The sequence below is a fragment of the Grampus griseus genome (genome assembly GCF_964374135.1).
Source record: "Grampus griseus genome assembly, chromosome: 19".
NCBI lineage: Eukaryota > Metazoa > Chordata > Mammalia > Artiodactyla > Delphinidae > Grampus > Grampus griseus.
In genome coordinates this window covers 13,670,635-13,685,092 of record NC_139013.1, presented here as the reverse complement: position 1 = coordinate 13,685,092, position 14,458 = coordinate 13,670,635, and the positions used below count along the sequence as shown (strand labels likewise).

The following is a 14,458-nucleotide window of genomic DNA, read 5'->3' as shown; positions in this document are numbered from 1 at the left end:
GAGCCAGCCTGGCAGGCTTGCAGGGGATTTATCTCCGCCGTAGCTCACGCGACTGGACCGGGATGCTCTTACTGGCTCTCACGTCCTTCTTGTGGAGCCCAGGCTGGAAGCAGCCCCCACCCCCGGACCACAGGACCAGGAGTGCAGGCGCGGGGCCCAGGGGGCATTTAGGCTCTTGTGACCCAGGGGTGGGGGGGCCAAAACAGCAGGCGTCCTCAGTCCCCTCACACATGCCCTGCTTCTTTTCCCTCTTGTCCCTCCCTCCCTCGTTGGCTGCGAGCTCTCTTGTGGGGACCTGGGTGGCAGCAGTCTCTCTGGGGTTCCCTCCCACCAGCCTGAGCTCTGGGGGAAGCCAGCACTCTGTCCCGCGTGGTCCCCACCAATGGCTGGCTCTCAAGCTCCAGCTCGGGTCACCCCTGCCTTCCCTGACCTCACCTGGAGCTGGAGGGTGGGGTCGGCCCTCCAGAATAAGGTGGGCTGCAGAGGGGGTAGGAGGGATCCCCAGGAGAAAATTGGAGTACGTTGACCAAAAAGGGAGCAGAAATGGTTGGTGGTTGGGTAAAGACCGCAGACGTCCAGGACGGGAAGAAGCCCCTGAGGACGGCGACCCTGGCTGGGCCTGGCCGTGACCGCGCCGGGCGTCCCGCCTCCCACCCCTGTCTTGGCAGCAGTCGCCACAGAAGAGCCTGCAGCGGACGCTGTCGGACGAGAGCCTGTGCAGCGGGCGTCGGGAGCCCAGCTTTGCCAACCCTGCCGGCCTGGAGCCGGGCCTGCCCAGCGACGTGCTCTTCACCAGCACCTGCGCCTTCCCCTCCAGCACGCTGCCCGCCCGCCGCCAGCACCAGCACGCCCACCCGCCCGGCGGCCCCAGCACCACCCCTGCCACCGGCAACGGCTTCCCGGAGAAGAAATGTGAGCCCGGGCACCCAGGAGCTGGGTGAGGGTGAGGGGGTGGGAGCAGGGGGCACGAGCACGCAGCTCGCCTAGAGATCAAAGGCTGGGGGTCATCAGTGTCAGTCAGCTGACGGAGGGAACCGAAGCGCACGGGAGCTTCGGGGGCCCTGAGGATGGAGCACCGGGTGTCACCCACAGAACAAGGGGTCGTTGGCCAAGCATCAGGGGTCACCTAGGGATGGGGGCACCCAAGGACGGGGGTCATCTGAGACCAGAGAGAGGGTGTTAGTCTCTCTAGGTGTCTCCAGACTGGGGAGCTCATCCCTAGGGTCCTGACCCCGCTTCCAGCACCAAGCAGATCGCCTCGTGAATGTTTATTTGCGTAAGTGACGTCCCCCAGGCCTGCCAGCTCTGGAAGGGAAGGGGGTACAGGGGTGTGACCAGCATCAGCAAATAATTACTGAAGGGGGCGCTGTGCACACGGCCCCCATCAAAAAGCTGTGCGCTGGCTGGGGTTGGCCGTACCTTCAGCCCAGCCTGTAATCCCTTATCCACAGCCCCAAAGGCTCTGAAACTGAAAGGCCGAGCAGAAGTTTGGGCCAGGCTCGCTGGGCAGCAGGGCTCGACCTGAACGGATGCGAGGCCGTTTATGGTCCTCCTTCACCCCACGTGGTGTGAACGATCAGTCGCTTCGTTGAGGAGCGCTAGTGTGTTGAATAGGGGTACTGCCGACCTTCTGGGTGTGTATGTATACATAGCGCATCATACTTTATCAAATCCCAACGAATCTTGACTTCAGAGATGTGTCCACCCCAAGGGTTTCAGCTGAGGACCTGTGCCCCTGTAGCATCTAGATGGAACCCTTTTGTACATTGCAGGGGATGGGTTGGAGGAGGCTCTGGGACTTTTTTGAGGGGTTCTATCTCCCCCCTTAAAATTCTTCCATGGCTCCCCATTAACCTAGTATCTGGGTCCATACTCCTTGCCTGGTGTTTTGCCCCATGGGGGGAGCCCCACCTCAGTCCCTCCACTTCACAGTACCCTCCCTTAGATCCTTCTGTCCGCCACTCTCTCGCCTCAGGGCATTCCACATGGCTGGTCTCTCTGCTGGCCATGCTCTTCCCCTAACCCTGTTCTCGATAACTAACTCCTGCTTCTCCTTCAGGGCTTTGCTCAGTTATCGCTCTGGAGGCCTCCCTTAAGCTCCAGCCTGCGTCATCCCTCCCGTCTTAAACTCCAGAGCACCCGGCCTGCCCCTCCGTTGCCTTCGTTCCACGGATGTTTCTTGAGCACCTGCTCTGGGCCGGGCTCTGCTCTAGGCACGAGGCACACAGCAGGAGCGCGTCAGAGCAGCCCTGCCCTTGTGGGGCTGAGCTTCTTGGCAGTTCCTCTTGCAGCTTCACTCTGTGTCTCCTTCATTTGCATCTTGCCTGTACTGCCCTGTCCGTGCTGCAGGCAGAACCCGACACATAGTAGGCATTTGACACATTGTGAGGAGAAGGCAAGAGGGGCCAGGGCAGGGGTAATGTGCACAAAGGTCACAGACCCACACAGGGCAGACAGAATGCCCCTGAGTAGCTCTGCTTCATCCTTTCAGTCTCACCTAAGATGCCACTGCCAGGACTTCCCTGGCAGTCCAGTGGTTAAGACTTTGCCTTCTAGTGCAAGGGGTGCGGGTTCGATCCCTGGTCGGGGAGCTAAGATCCCACATGCCTTTGGGCCAAAAAAAACCAAAAAAATAAAACAGAGGCAATACTGTGACAAATCCAACAAAGACTTTAAAAATGGTCTGCATCAGAGACTTCCCTGGTAACGCAGTGATTAAGAATCCACCTGCCAGTGCAGGGGACACGGGTTCAACCCCTGGTCCAGGAAGATCCCACGTGCCGTGGAGCAACTAAGCCTGTGCATCACAACTACTGAGTCTGCACTCTAGAGCCCACGAGCTACAACTACTGAGCCTGCGTGCCGTAACTCCTGAAGCCCATGTGCCTAGAGCCTGTGCTCCGCAACGAGAGAAGCCACCGCAATGAGAAGCCCGAGCACCACAATGAACAGTAGCCCCCGCTCGCCGCAACTAGAGAACGCCCACATGCAGCAACAAAGACCCAACACAGCCAAAAATAAATTAATTAATTAATTTTTTAAAAAATGGCCCACATCAAAAAAAGATGCTGCTGCCTCCAGGAAATCCTCCTTCCCCAGCCAGGCTGCCAGGCTGAGTCAGACGCCTCCTCTGGGCCCCCACAGCCCCCTGGCTTGCTCCCATCCCATCCTGCTCACTCTGCCTTATGTTTTCCCATCACAGCCCCACTCACTCCGGGCTGTCACTGTGTGGGAATGAGTCTGTCTCCCCTGTTGGACTGGGGGCTCCCTAAGAGCCAGGTCCAGGTTGTCTGGGTCCCTACGGGGACCACAGCCCAGGGCCCTCTGTCTCATGAAGCACACACATATACCTCTCTTTGCCCGTCTGACTCCCCTGTCCCCCTGAACCACAGAGAGTCCCGTCTGGCCTCAGTGTGGCCGGGGGCCCTGGGCCTGTCCACCTCTCCATGCCTGCTCGAGAGCCCTTCCCAAGCCACGTCGGGGCTGAAGAGATGCCGTCAGCCAAGGCCTGGGCTTCACGGATGAAGGGCTCTCCATGCCAAGGAGCCTCTCACAGCAGCGCCCGCTGATAGCTTGCTTGGCTGTGGCAGCTGCTCCCGCAACCCTCACCCGCTCAGTAGTGAGGTGCTAGGAGGCTGGAGATGGAGAGCATGGAGGTCAAGGGCTCGGCATCCTTCCTGCCCTCATTCATTCCCCTGAGCTTTCATTCACTGGGCAACACTTACTAGCACCGCACGTCCTGAGAGCTGGATGGCCCAAGTTTGTAGCCCAGGTCCTGAAGTTACAGCTGTAACCTATCTGTGCCTGTAAAAACTTGGGCAAAAACAGTGCCCACTTCACTGGGTTAATCCGAGAATCCAACAAGTTCTTCATGGAAAACACTAAGCTCAATGCCTGATATGCAGTAAGCGCTGAAAAAAAAAACAGCTGTTTACGTATGTTTCTGTTAGTGTGCTGTCACCAGGAGCGAGCATTCTAATCCGTTATCAGTCAGGTTTGTGCCTCTGGACTAGAGAGCAGGGTTAAAATAGGATATTAACAGGGACCCTCTGAACACCAGAGCCGTGTGGGGTTGGGCTTAGAGCAGGGTCAGTGTCAGACCCCACGTGTCACACCCCAGTGCCACCACTGGCGAGCGTGAGTCTGCAGGCAAGGGAGTTTCCCGCTCTGAGTGTAGGCTGCCCCCTCTGCCTCACAGGGTCATAGCAGCACCTCCCTCCCGGCTAATTGGAGGTGGGACTGTGAGATGATCCCTGTAACACCCAGCGTGGTGCCCGCAGAGAGGACACGCTCCTTGGGGACATGGCTCTTCCTGCCTGAGTCACCTCCTGACCTCTATGCTTCACTGTCATCCTCTCTCCCCTTCCCTTTAGGGGCTGTGAGGCCTCGGTGAGCTGAGGCCGGGGGCCTAAGCCCAGCACGGGGGACTCGCTCTATCTCTGCAGCAAATGCAGCTGTTGGTGCAGTGCTTGTGCCACCTGTCACTTCCAACACCCTGAGACTCTTTCTCTACCCAGCGTGTCATACCTGAACCGACCAGGTCTCCCCACGGTGACCCTGCCACGTCTAAACGTCATCCGTACGCTGAAGCGCCCCACATCGTATCTGCAGCCTGGCACTCCTCCACTCCAAAACTCACGTGGCCAGCGCCCCACGGGTGTCTGAGGCATCTCACACGCCCCCAGAAACTAACTTTCGATCCCACCCCCAGCCTTCCCCGTCTCGGTACCAGCTCCAAGATCTTGAAGTCATCCTGGACCCTTCTCTGTCTCACGCCCACATCTGCTCTCAGGAAATACTATTGACTCCACCTATAAAATAGACCCAGGATCCGTCCACTTGTCCCTGCAGCCCCACCTGGTCCTGTCCGCCCTCATCTCACTCCCTGGACCATCGCAGGGGCCTCCCCACTGCCTCCCTGCTCCCCGCTCCCCCCGCCTACCGTCTGTCCCCCACACGAAGCCAGAGGGACCCTCTGGACACCTGTGACAGGTCACACCCCTCCCTGCTCAGGGCCCACCTGTGGCTCCATGTCACCCAGGTGAAGAGAGAAAGTTCTCATCATGGCCCACGGGGCCTCACACAGTCCAGCACTGTCACCTGTGACTTCACCTCCCACTGCTCTCTGCCTCTCCTTCTGTCCCAGCCACGCGGGCCCCCTCAATGTTTCTGAAACCTCGAGGCATGTTCCTGCCTCAGGGCTTTTTCAGCTGCCCAGAATGCTCTTCCCCCAAGTGCCCCCGCCCCGCCCCCCCCTTCCTTCAGAGCTTTGTGCAAAGGCCATCTTCTCAGTGAGGCCTCCCCCAGCACCTAAAATCGTACCTACGTAAACATCCAACGCTCCAACCCTCTTACCCTGCTGGGTGTTTTCCCTGGCATTTATCGTCTAATAAATATAATGTACTCGTTTAATTATACGTTAACAGGTATAACAGTTACCTAATGTTACATAATTGTATATGAAGTGTAACATAATGTGTTAATTTCTTTGTTTCTCACACGTTGTCACTCACCCATCTCCCCTCTCCGCTATCCCCCCCCAGCCACCATCTCAGCCTCCGAGCTCTCACTGGCCGATGGACGGGACCGGCCCCTGCGGCGCCTGGACCCAGGGATGATGCCGCTGCCCGACACGGCTGCTGGCCTTGAGTGGTCCAGCCTCGTAAACGCAGCCAAGGCATACGAAGGTAGGCGCCTTCCACCCAGGCCCGCCAGATCCCTCCTCCCTTCTCTCTTCTGGAAGGATCCACGAAGGGTCTTGGGGCTTTGAAGGGGAACACTCTCGGGTTCCAGAATGAGGGGGAGCAGGGTTCACATCCTGCCCTGTCCCTTGGTCACTGTGCAGTCCTGGGCAAATGTCTTCATCTGTCTGATTCCCCCAGTTACCTTGTCTACAAAACTGGGATGAGACTGCACCCACTGCCTGGAGCCGCGGGGAGGAGTCTGTGTGTAAAACGTGTCGGGCACAGAACACGCTCTCAGCAGACAGTACTTTCTGTTATTATTACAGTGTGCAGAGTTGTCATAATCCAAATTGTACTTAGACATACTTTGGCTGCAAATGGCAGAAAATCCAAATTAACAATGACTTAAACAAACAAGATTTTATGCAGCAAAAATTCCTGGGGTGGGCAGTCTGGGGCTGGCAAGGCATTTCCACAGACGCATTACAGCTCAAGCCCCTTCTGCGCCTGCTCTGCCGTTCCTGGGGTGCCTCACCCTCACAGTCAGGCCACTAGAGCTCTGGCCATCACGTCCAGCTCTGAGGACATTTCCCAAAGCCTTATACTCCTCCTACACTTGCTTCCCATTGGTCAGAGTGTCACGGCCACACCTTGTTCCAGGGCCAGGGCAAGCTGGGGTGTGAGGCCACGTGCGAGGCCGAAATTTGTGATGTGCTATTACCGAGAAGGGGAAGGAAAAGCCATGAGGGACGGCTGGCGGTCTCTGCCACTTCTCTCCCGTGTGACTTTGGGCAAGCGGCTTTACCTTTCTAAGCCTCGGTTCCCTCATCTGTGAAACCCTGACAGACAAGACCATATTCTTCTGGCTCATTTTTCATCTTTTAGGCCACAGCTCTGCTGTCCCTCCTCCAGGAAGCCTTCCCTGATATCCCTTAGTCTGGATCAGGCACCTCCTCTGGGCTCCTATAGCCCTGACCCCTCTGCCTGTGCCCTTGCTTTCTAATGATGGCAAGACCCGGGGCTGTCTCAGTCACCACTGGGTGCCCGGCATGGGCCTGGCACAGAGCAGGATCTGTTAAACCAGACCCATACGATACACATCCTTCTTATTTCCACGTGTGAGCCAGCCCGCATCTGACAGGTGGCCCTGGAGGAAGCTCCTCCCTCTTTGCTTCCATTCATTGCTTCCATCCTGTCCTGCAGCCTCTCCCCAAGCCACGGGATGAAGGCAGTCAGGCCTCTGGGGTGGGGAGGGCATGGCAGGAGGGAGAGCAACGGAGAATACAAGGCCCGGCCTCAGGGATACCCCAGCCTCACACTCCAGAACCACGGGAGAGTGGCTGCCAGGCAGTGGCCCAGCGCTGCTGTCCAGAGGCCTGATGAGCTCGGGGGTGGGGGGCGCTTCCTGAAGGAGGTAACTCTGCAGCCACAGTGACATTACGGAGCATCTCCTCAGCCGGCACGTTATCACTTTACAAACATCGTCTCTTCTGTGCTTCAGTCTGAGGGATGTATTAGGATCCCATTTACAGATGAGGTGACTTGAGGCTCGGCTGCCACCATCACCGGGCCAGATTGTACACTTTTCAGCGTGCGCAGTTGGTTGTATGTTGGTTAAACCACAATGAGCTGTTTTTAAAACGTAAAGGAGAAGAGTGATCAGGGGAATAAAAAAACCAAAGAGAGTGCAGGGGAGGGAACCAGAGTATGTTGAAAAGTGTTGAAACTGGCGATGGGTTCATGAGGACCCATGATGCTCTTTTCTCTGCTTTGGGGCCTGTTTGAAACTGTTTATAGAAAAGTATTTTCGAAGGGAAGAAATATTGTATCCAGGACAGAAAACCACAGCTATAAAGGATGTTATTTAGAGAATTGGAGAAATTTCAAGATGACTATCTATTAGACAGTAATACCATATAAATGTTAAATTTCCTGAGTACGATGTTGTTTCATGATTATATAGGAGCATGTCTTTACTTTTTGGAGATGGGTAGTGAAGTACACAGAGATGAAGTACCAGGATGTCGGCAATTTACTCTCAAATGGTTAGGGAATAAAATACACACACACACAGGGCTTCCCTGGTGGCGCAGTGGTTGAGAGTCCGCCTGCCGATGCAGGGGACACAGGTTCGTGCCCCGGTCCGGGAAGATCCCACATGCCGCGGAGCGGCTGGGCCCGTGAGCCATGGCCGCTGAGCCTGCGCGTCCGGAGCCTGTGCTCCGCAACAGTGAGAGGCCACAACAGTGAGAGGCCCGCGTACCGCAAAAAAAAAAAAAAAAATACACACACACACACACGCAGAAAGTAAGTGTGGCAAACCGTTAACAGTGGGTGGGTCTTGGGGAAGGGTATTTGGGTTTTCACTGTGCTGTTCTTTGAGCACAGAGATATAAAGAGCACAGAGATGTAAAGGAGCCCGCCTTTGCCAGGTAGCGGTGCCCTCTCCCCACGGGGCGACACGCAGCCCCACCTCTGGTGGTTCACTCCCCGCACATTCCATTGTCTGGCTGTCCTAGGGCTCACTCAGCCAGCTGCTTTTTGGATGCATCAGGACTGTCACCAGTTCTTGCCATTATAGAAGGATCACCTAATGGTCCCATCTGAAAATGCAGGTGCTCGGGCCCCTCCCCCAGAGCCAGTCAGGTGTCTGGGGTGGGACCCGGGAAGCTTTGCTTTAACAGGCAGCCCCCTGAGATTTTTTCCTCTCTTCCGTATACCTGATATCCTCTGTTTCGCTTTCCTTTTTGCTTTTGAAGTTTTACATTCTCAGAACTAGGATGATGAATCCCCACGTCCTCATCACCGGCGTCAGCCCCATCCACTTCTGGCCACTTTTCCCCCTACCGTTTATTTACTGACGGTGCCAGGTCACTTCTGCCCAGTTGGGGTGGTCACTTCCCCACACCGCAACTTGATTTCTTTCTCTGTCCCTCGTATTTTGTATAAGCTGGTCATCGGGTCTGGAGGCTTGCTCAGAATCAGGACAGGTTATTGTTGTTTGTGTCCTGATTTGGTTTGGTATTTTGGCAAGAATCCATCCTACGTGCCTGTGTGATCTCACCGGGGTGTGATTGGCAGTGTCCTGGAGTTTCCAGGGAGGGCTTGGTCACTGGGGGAGGGGGTGGGGTGAGGAGGAGCCGGGAGCCCTGCCGACCACCGCCCCCCTCTGCCCGGCAGTGCAAAGAGCCGTTTCGCTCTTCTCTCTCAACGACCCAGCTCTGAGCCCGGACATCCCGCCAGCGCACAGTCCTGTCCACAGCCACCTGAGCCTGGAGAGGGGGCCCCCGACCCCCAGGACTACCCCTACCATGAGGTGAGGTTCCTTCCCCCACGCTGGGTGAGAGGCCGCCGGGCAGGTCACCCCACCACGCCCTGGGCAGTAGCTGCAGGAGCAACCGCCCCTCTCATCTGACAGACTTTGGACTAACCCACGTGCTGGGGCCCAGCAGGGACCAAGTCGGGGTCAGCCCTGTGATCAGCACTCAGGATTGTTTCACTGCCAACTTGCAAAATCACTAAGTAGTGCCCCCCAGTCTCCCCCCTGCCCCCGGGCCTCTCGTCTGCCCCCTCTGTCTGCCCGCTCCCGGCCTTCAGCCTCCCGTCTGTCTGCTCCCGGGTCTCCTCCTCTGCAGGTTCCTGAATTACGCATGTGTTCCCCTGACATTTACCTCTCACTCTTCCCCGGCAGGCCCCGTGCTGGGCTGTCTGGGGACACAGCGGTGATGGAGGCCCAAGCCCTGCCCTCACGAGGCTTCCGGGGGAGGAAGGAGGACGGGGAGGCGGGCATCTCACATGTGGCATCTCACATGTAGTGCAGCAGATTCATCCGCACCAGCTTGGCAGAAAATAGAACTACAAAGAGGGAGAGAGGATGGAAATGGCATGTTTGCATGTCCGTGGATTTCAGTAGTGCATTTCACACTCATCTGCACACCTCACCGTGCAGGGTTCTGTATACAGCAGTCGTGCACTGTACTTTATGGGCAGTTGAAGCAATTTTCGAGGGTGGTTTTGACTCTCCTTGTTTTTTGCTTCACACAGTGGCTGTAGAACTCAACCTCCACCAAAGATTGGCCCCACTCTAATAGCAGAGCTGGGTGGTTACAGATGGGGCACCGTGGCAGGGGTAGGAGCAGGGTGGGTGTGGAAATGGCGGGACCTCCGGGCACGCTCCCGGACGCCTTTTGCCCTGAACTGTTGACCTCCCTCCACCTGCCTCCTGTCTCCCATTGTGGCTGCAGCTCCCCAAGATGCAGCACCAGCAGGGAGGAAAGGGTGGGAGAGGCGGGAGGGCCGAGTCCTCTCCCCTTCTTGGGCGGAGACCCCCCCACCCCCGTCTCCCTCTCGTCTGCTGCAGCCCACGCGCCTCCCCGACCCCGGCATCCCTGCCGGGTGTGTGCGTTCCCACAGCTTCCAGTGGAGCCTTCTCGGCTGCCTGCCCTCCTCTGCAGGGGCCAGGCGGGCCCAGGCCTGGGGAATCTGCACAGAGGGGGAGCCACGGGCTGGGGTCCTGGGTGCAGAGCCCCCGCCTGAGCCTGGGTTTCCCCTCTGTCCAGTGGGGAAACCACCGTCCGCACTGTGAGGTGAAACCTCACACGGTACAGGGTGGGCTCTCGGTAGCGGGGGGCTGTTATTGTCCGTATCGTTACTGGTCCTGTCCACCAGTCAGGCTCTCCCGTCCGTTTGCCCACTTACATGCCCCATGTGCCGGAGCGATGCTCGGGCCTGCCGGGGGCTCGGTGGATGGGCGTGGGGGGGTGTTCTTTGTGCTGTGCCACCTGAGGTGGTTATACGTGGGGGGAGTTTCTCCCAAAAGCACACGCATGGTCCATCCTCTGGAGGAGTGCACACACAGCAGGCCTGGTGCTCCCACGACCCACATCGACATCCACAGACGTGCCCTCGCCAGGTGGAGCGTGGCCTTCTCCTCCAGCAAGAAAAGGACTCCCCAGAGCCTCAGGGACAAGAGGGAGCCTGTATCCCGGGCTCCTCCCAGCTGTGGGCCAAGAGCCTGACCCTGCCCCCTGTCCTTCCAGTGAGGAGCCACCCCTGGATCTGACAGGCAAGGTGTACCAACTGGAAGTGATGCTGAAACAGCTGCACACGGACCTCCAGAAGGTAAGGCCGCCAAGCAGCCGCTTCACGTGGCACGCACCTCCCCATTGCACTTCCAGGCCCCCCCGAGGGTGGCGGGGGACAGCGAGGCTGAGGCACCCGTCCCCACCCACACCCCATCTATTCTAGGGGAGGCCGCCCAGCTTCGAATGTAGTCATGAGTGAAGATTAAAAAGTGACAGTAGGGAACGCTGGCAAAGCACACAGAGAAACCCTCATACCCTCTTGGCGGGAGAATAAATTGGCCCAGCCTTTTTGGAGGGCAGTCAGACAATATTTGTCAAAACTGTAATTGCGTACCTTGTCGACCCAGCAGTTTCACTGTGGGAACTTGTCCAACAGAATTTCAAGCACGGGCACGAAGAGACCCATGAGCAGGGATGTTCGCTGCTGCACCGCTGGCGATAAAAAATTGGAGCCAGTGCAGCTGTCCGTCGACGGGAGAATGGTTATATAAATGACAGGACACCCGCGCAGCGGAACGGTCTGCAGGCAGTTAAAGCAGTCACAGAGATCTGTGTATTTACTAACATACAAAAGAAGTCCAGTAACTCAAGCAGAAGATTAAGCAAGTGGCAAGACCGTTTCCTAGAACATCATCATACTTAAAACATGTTTAAGAGCTGTGGGTCAGAGGGATATCTAGAAGGCGACATTCGAGATTGTTCCTTGTACTTATCTCCAGGGTGTGGAAGAGTGAGGGGAAGTAAGAGTGGAAGAGGCTTTCACTGGTCGTTTTATATGTGTTTGGGTAAAAAGCCAAAAGGTGGCCGAGTCGAACATGGGAGCCTCAAGCACAGGGGTCATAGGGGCCCAGGTTCACGTCCCACCCGACCCCTTGATGCTGTGTGACCTTGCACAGGTCACTGCCTGAGCATCTTACACTGTCCTGGAAGGGCAGCCCTTCAGCCACATCCCAGCCCCCTACGTGCTGTGTGAGGTCCGGTCTCCTCTTCCAGGAAAATGGGGGTAATAACAGTCCCCAACCCTTGGGTGGCTGTGAGTGTGGAATGAGGTGCTCCTCATGACAGTGATGCTTGTCAGTTACTGCACGTCAGGCTGTGTTCTGAGAGCTCAACACATGTGACCTCAGGGAGACCTCTCAACTGCCCCTTTTAGAGCGGAGGAAACTGGGGCCGAGACTTGCCCAAGGTTGCTCAGCTGTTGAGAAGCAGAGCTGGGATTTGAACCCTGGCAGCCTGGCTCTAAACCACGGCCTAGCGGGGCTCGCAGGCCCCGGGGAGCCATTCAAGGTGCGCCCGCTGATGCCAGCCCCCGCCCCCGCAGGAGAAGCAAGACAAGGCGGTGCTGCAGTCGGAGGTGGCCAGCCTGAGGCAGAACAACCAGCGGTTGCAGGAGGAGTCCCAGGCCGCCAGCGAGCAGCTACGCAAGTTCGCCGAGATCTTCTGCAGGGAAAAGAAGGAACTCTGAGGTGGGGAGGCTGCCACCTGCCCCCCTCCGCCTGGGCAGACCGGGGGCTCCTGCTGTCCTCTCCTTCAGCCCGGCTTCTGGTTGCAGGTGTGACCGAGCTATGCAGCCAGGGCCCCACCGCCCTCCCGTGGACACGGACACCTGGGGTGGCAGTGGGACCTGAGGGAGGCCTCACGGGGCTGTGAGCTGGGGTCCACTCCTGGCCCTCGAGCCCCAGAGGGCGACGTGGTCTCCCTCTGAGCCGCCATCTGTGGTTCCTGGGGGCTGGGCCACGCCCACACTGCCCCCAGGGTCCCATCCTGCCATCCACATCCAGCCTCTTCCTAGGACCAAGCCACTGGAAGCTGTAGGAAGGGGGTGGAGGGCAGGAGCGAGTCTCCAAACCCCACAGCTCCAGGAATCCCCAAACTGGGTTTCTTCACCACGCACAGCAGCGTCTGGGCTTATGGGGCCAAGACCCCTGCCTGAGAAATCACAGCGGGAAACCATCCCGCTCTCCCCTCACGCCCGGAGAGGTGCGGGCCGGCGTGGAAGTGGGCCAGGGCTCTTGGTCCCTGGTGCGCTGGCTCCAGAAAGCATGGACATTGCCCCCTCCCTACCCTATCCTCCAAAAAGCAACCAGGAGCACTTTCTTAGAGTTTCATTTATTGTCTTGGGAGGTCCCAGGGTGGAGCGAGGAAACCCCATCCAGAGTTAACTTCTTTGAGGGGGAAGGTATTTGCACGCTCGGGACCATTTCTCCAGCCTTTGTCTACCAGTCCCTTGACTGCCAGAGGCCACGGCACCTGGGCCCCTCCGCCTGCGAGCTGCTGACCCGGCCAGGCCCAGCGGCAGAGCCGGCACAGCCCACCCCTCCTCCTCCCCAGCTCCGTCAGCTCCGGCCCCTCCCGGGCACCAGGAGGGGCTCCACGGAGCCGTCAGATCCGGGCCGGAGGGAGGCAGCCTCCCTCTCCTCTCCGCTTTTGTTTCCCTTTGCAAAGCCCCTCGGCCCATCTCGTAGGCCCCGCAGTAGCAGCAGCAACGTCGGACACCGTCACTGTGCTCCCCGGGGAGCGCCTTGCTGTGCTAACCCCACAAGACGCTGGTTCTCTCGAGGCAATAAGGGGCAGCTGGCCAGGCAGCCAGGCCGGTGTGGTACTACGCTGTTCACCCAGGAAACAGTTTCTTTTTTTCCTTTAAAAACAAACAAACAAAAATATATATATATATATTTATTTTTTCACGTGGAGTTGCGCCAGAACAAGTCTGTACGGCCACAGTCTGTGGATTCCCCCAACCTCAAGCTGAGGACCGAGGCGCGTCCCCCGTGGGCTGGGGACGAAAGCAGGGTGGGCAGGCGGGCCGGGGGGCCCAGCTGAGAGCGGCTCGCTCCGGCGGGGGGCCAGCACCGGGCGGTCCAGTCCCGTCCGGAGACCCCGCCACCTCCTCTCTGGGGCCGGAAACCTCAGGGAAGGAGGCTCTGGGGACCGACCGCACAGGACACAGACGTTGAAGGAGCAAGAGAAAAGGACCCTCGTCGTGCCTCCCTGCCGTCAACCTCTGGCCCCTCGGCAGCACTGCAGTCCCGCGAGAAAGGCCCTCAGGTCTGCCATCTCCTCTCCCTCACCTGTGGTTTGCGAGGGGCGCCTGCCGGGTCCTCAGCCCTGGCCAGCTACTGTGATGTCTCTGCCCCTCTTCCCGGGTCCCTTTTGGGGAGGGTTCTCCAGGACCACTTACCACCCCACCCTTTCCTCAGACCCTAACCTGGGGCTCACCCCTCCCCCACCCGTTTTTGTTTTTTTAAGTTGTCTCCTCACATCTTCAGATCATTTGAATCATTTTGGGGACCTAATCATGTACATCGACAAGTGTAAATTATGATTTGGGGTTTTGTTGTCTGTTATTTCTAAAGGATCTCTGCAAAGCACATTTAATTTGAGTTTGGTGTTCTATCTGATGGCTGAAGATAGCAGCAGGGTTTTTTTTTTTATGTTGATTTGTTTCATTTGGATTTTTTTATTCTTTATTATCTCCCCCCACCCCCCACCCCATCCCCGTCTTGAGATTTTCTGGCATGTTTCTGGAGGTTTTAAAGGAAATAAATGTTTCATAGAAGTGGCTTGTGTCTTCGCTAGCTGAGCAGCTGCCTGGACTCCCTGAGAAGCGGGTGTGATCCAGCGTCAGCCCCCTCCTCCTGTCCCCCTTGTCCCAAACGCCGTCACCCCCCCGATGCACGCACACACCCC

The 14,458-nt window shown here is 57.7% G+C and overlaps 1 protein-coding gene across 1 annotated transcript in view; it reads left to right on the top strand.

Moving 5' to 3' along the window:
* Positions 1-14,075, top strand: part of SIPA1L3 (signal induced proliferation associated 1 like 3) — a 97,577-nt gene extending 83,502 nt beyond the window's left edge. The window contains exons 16-21 of the mRNA XM_082676625.1: positions 669-912; positions 5,544-5,687; positions 8,865-9,000; positions 10,724-10,805; positions 12,090-12,234; positions 13,463-14,075. Of these exons, the coding sequence (XP_082532751.1) occupies positions 669-912; positions 5,544-5,687; positions 8,865-9,000; positions 10,724-10,805; positions 12,090-12,233 (750 nt within the window). The 3' untranslated portion in view covers position 12,234; positions 13,463-14,075. The remainder of the gene's footprint in view (positions 1-668; positions 913-5,543; positions 5,688-8,864; positions 9,001-10,723; positions 10,806-12,089; positions 12,235-13,462) is intronic.
* Positions 14,076-14,458: the final 383 nt, after the last annotated feature.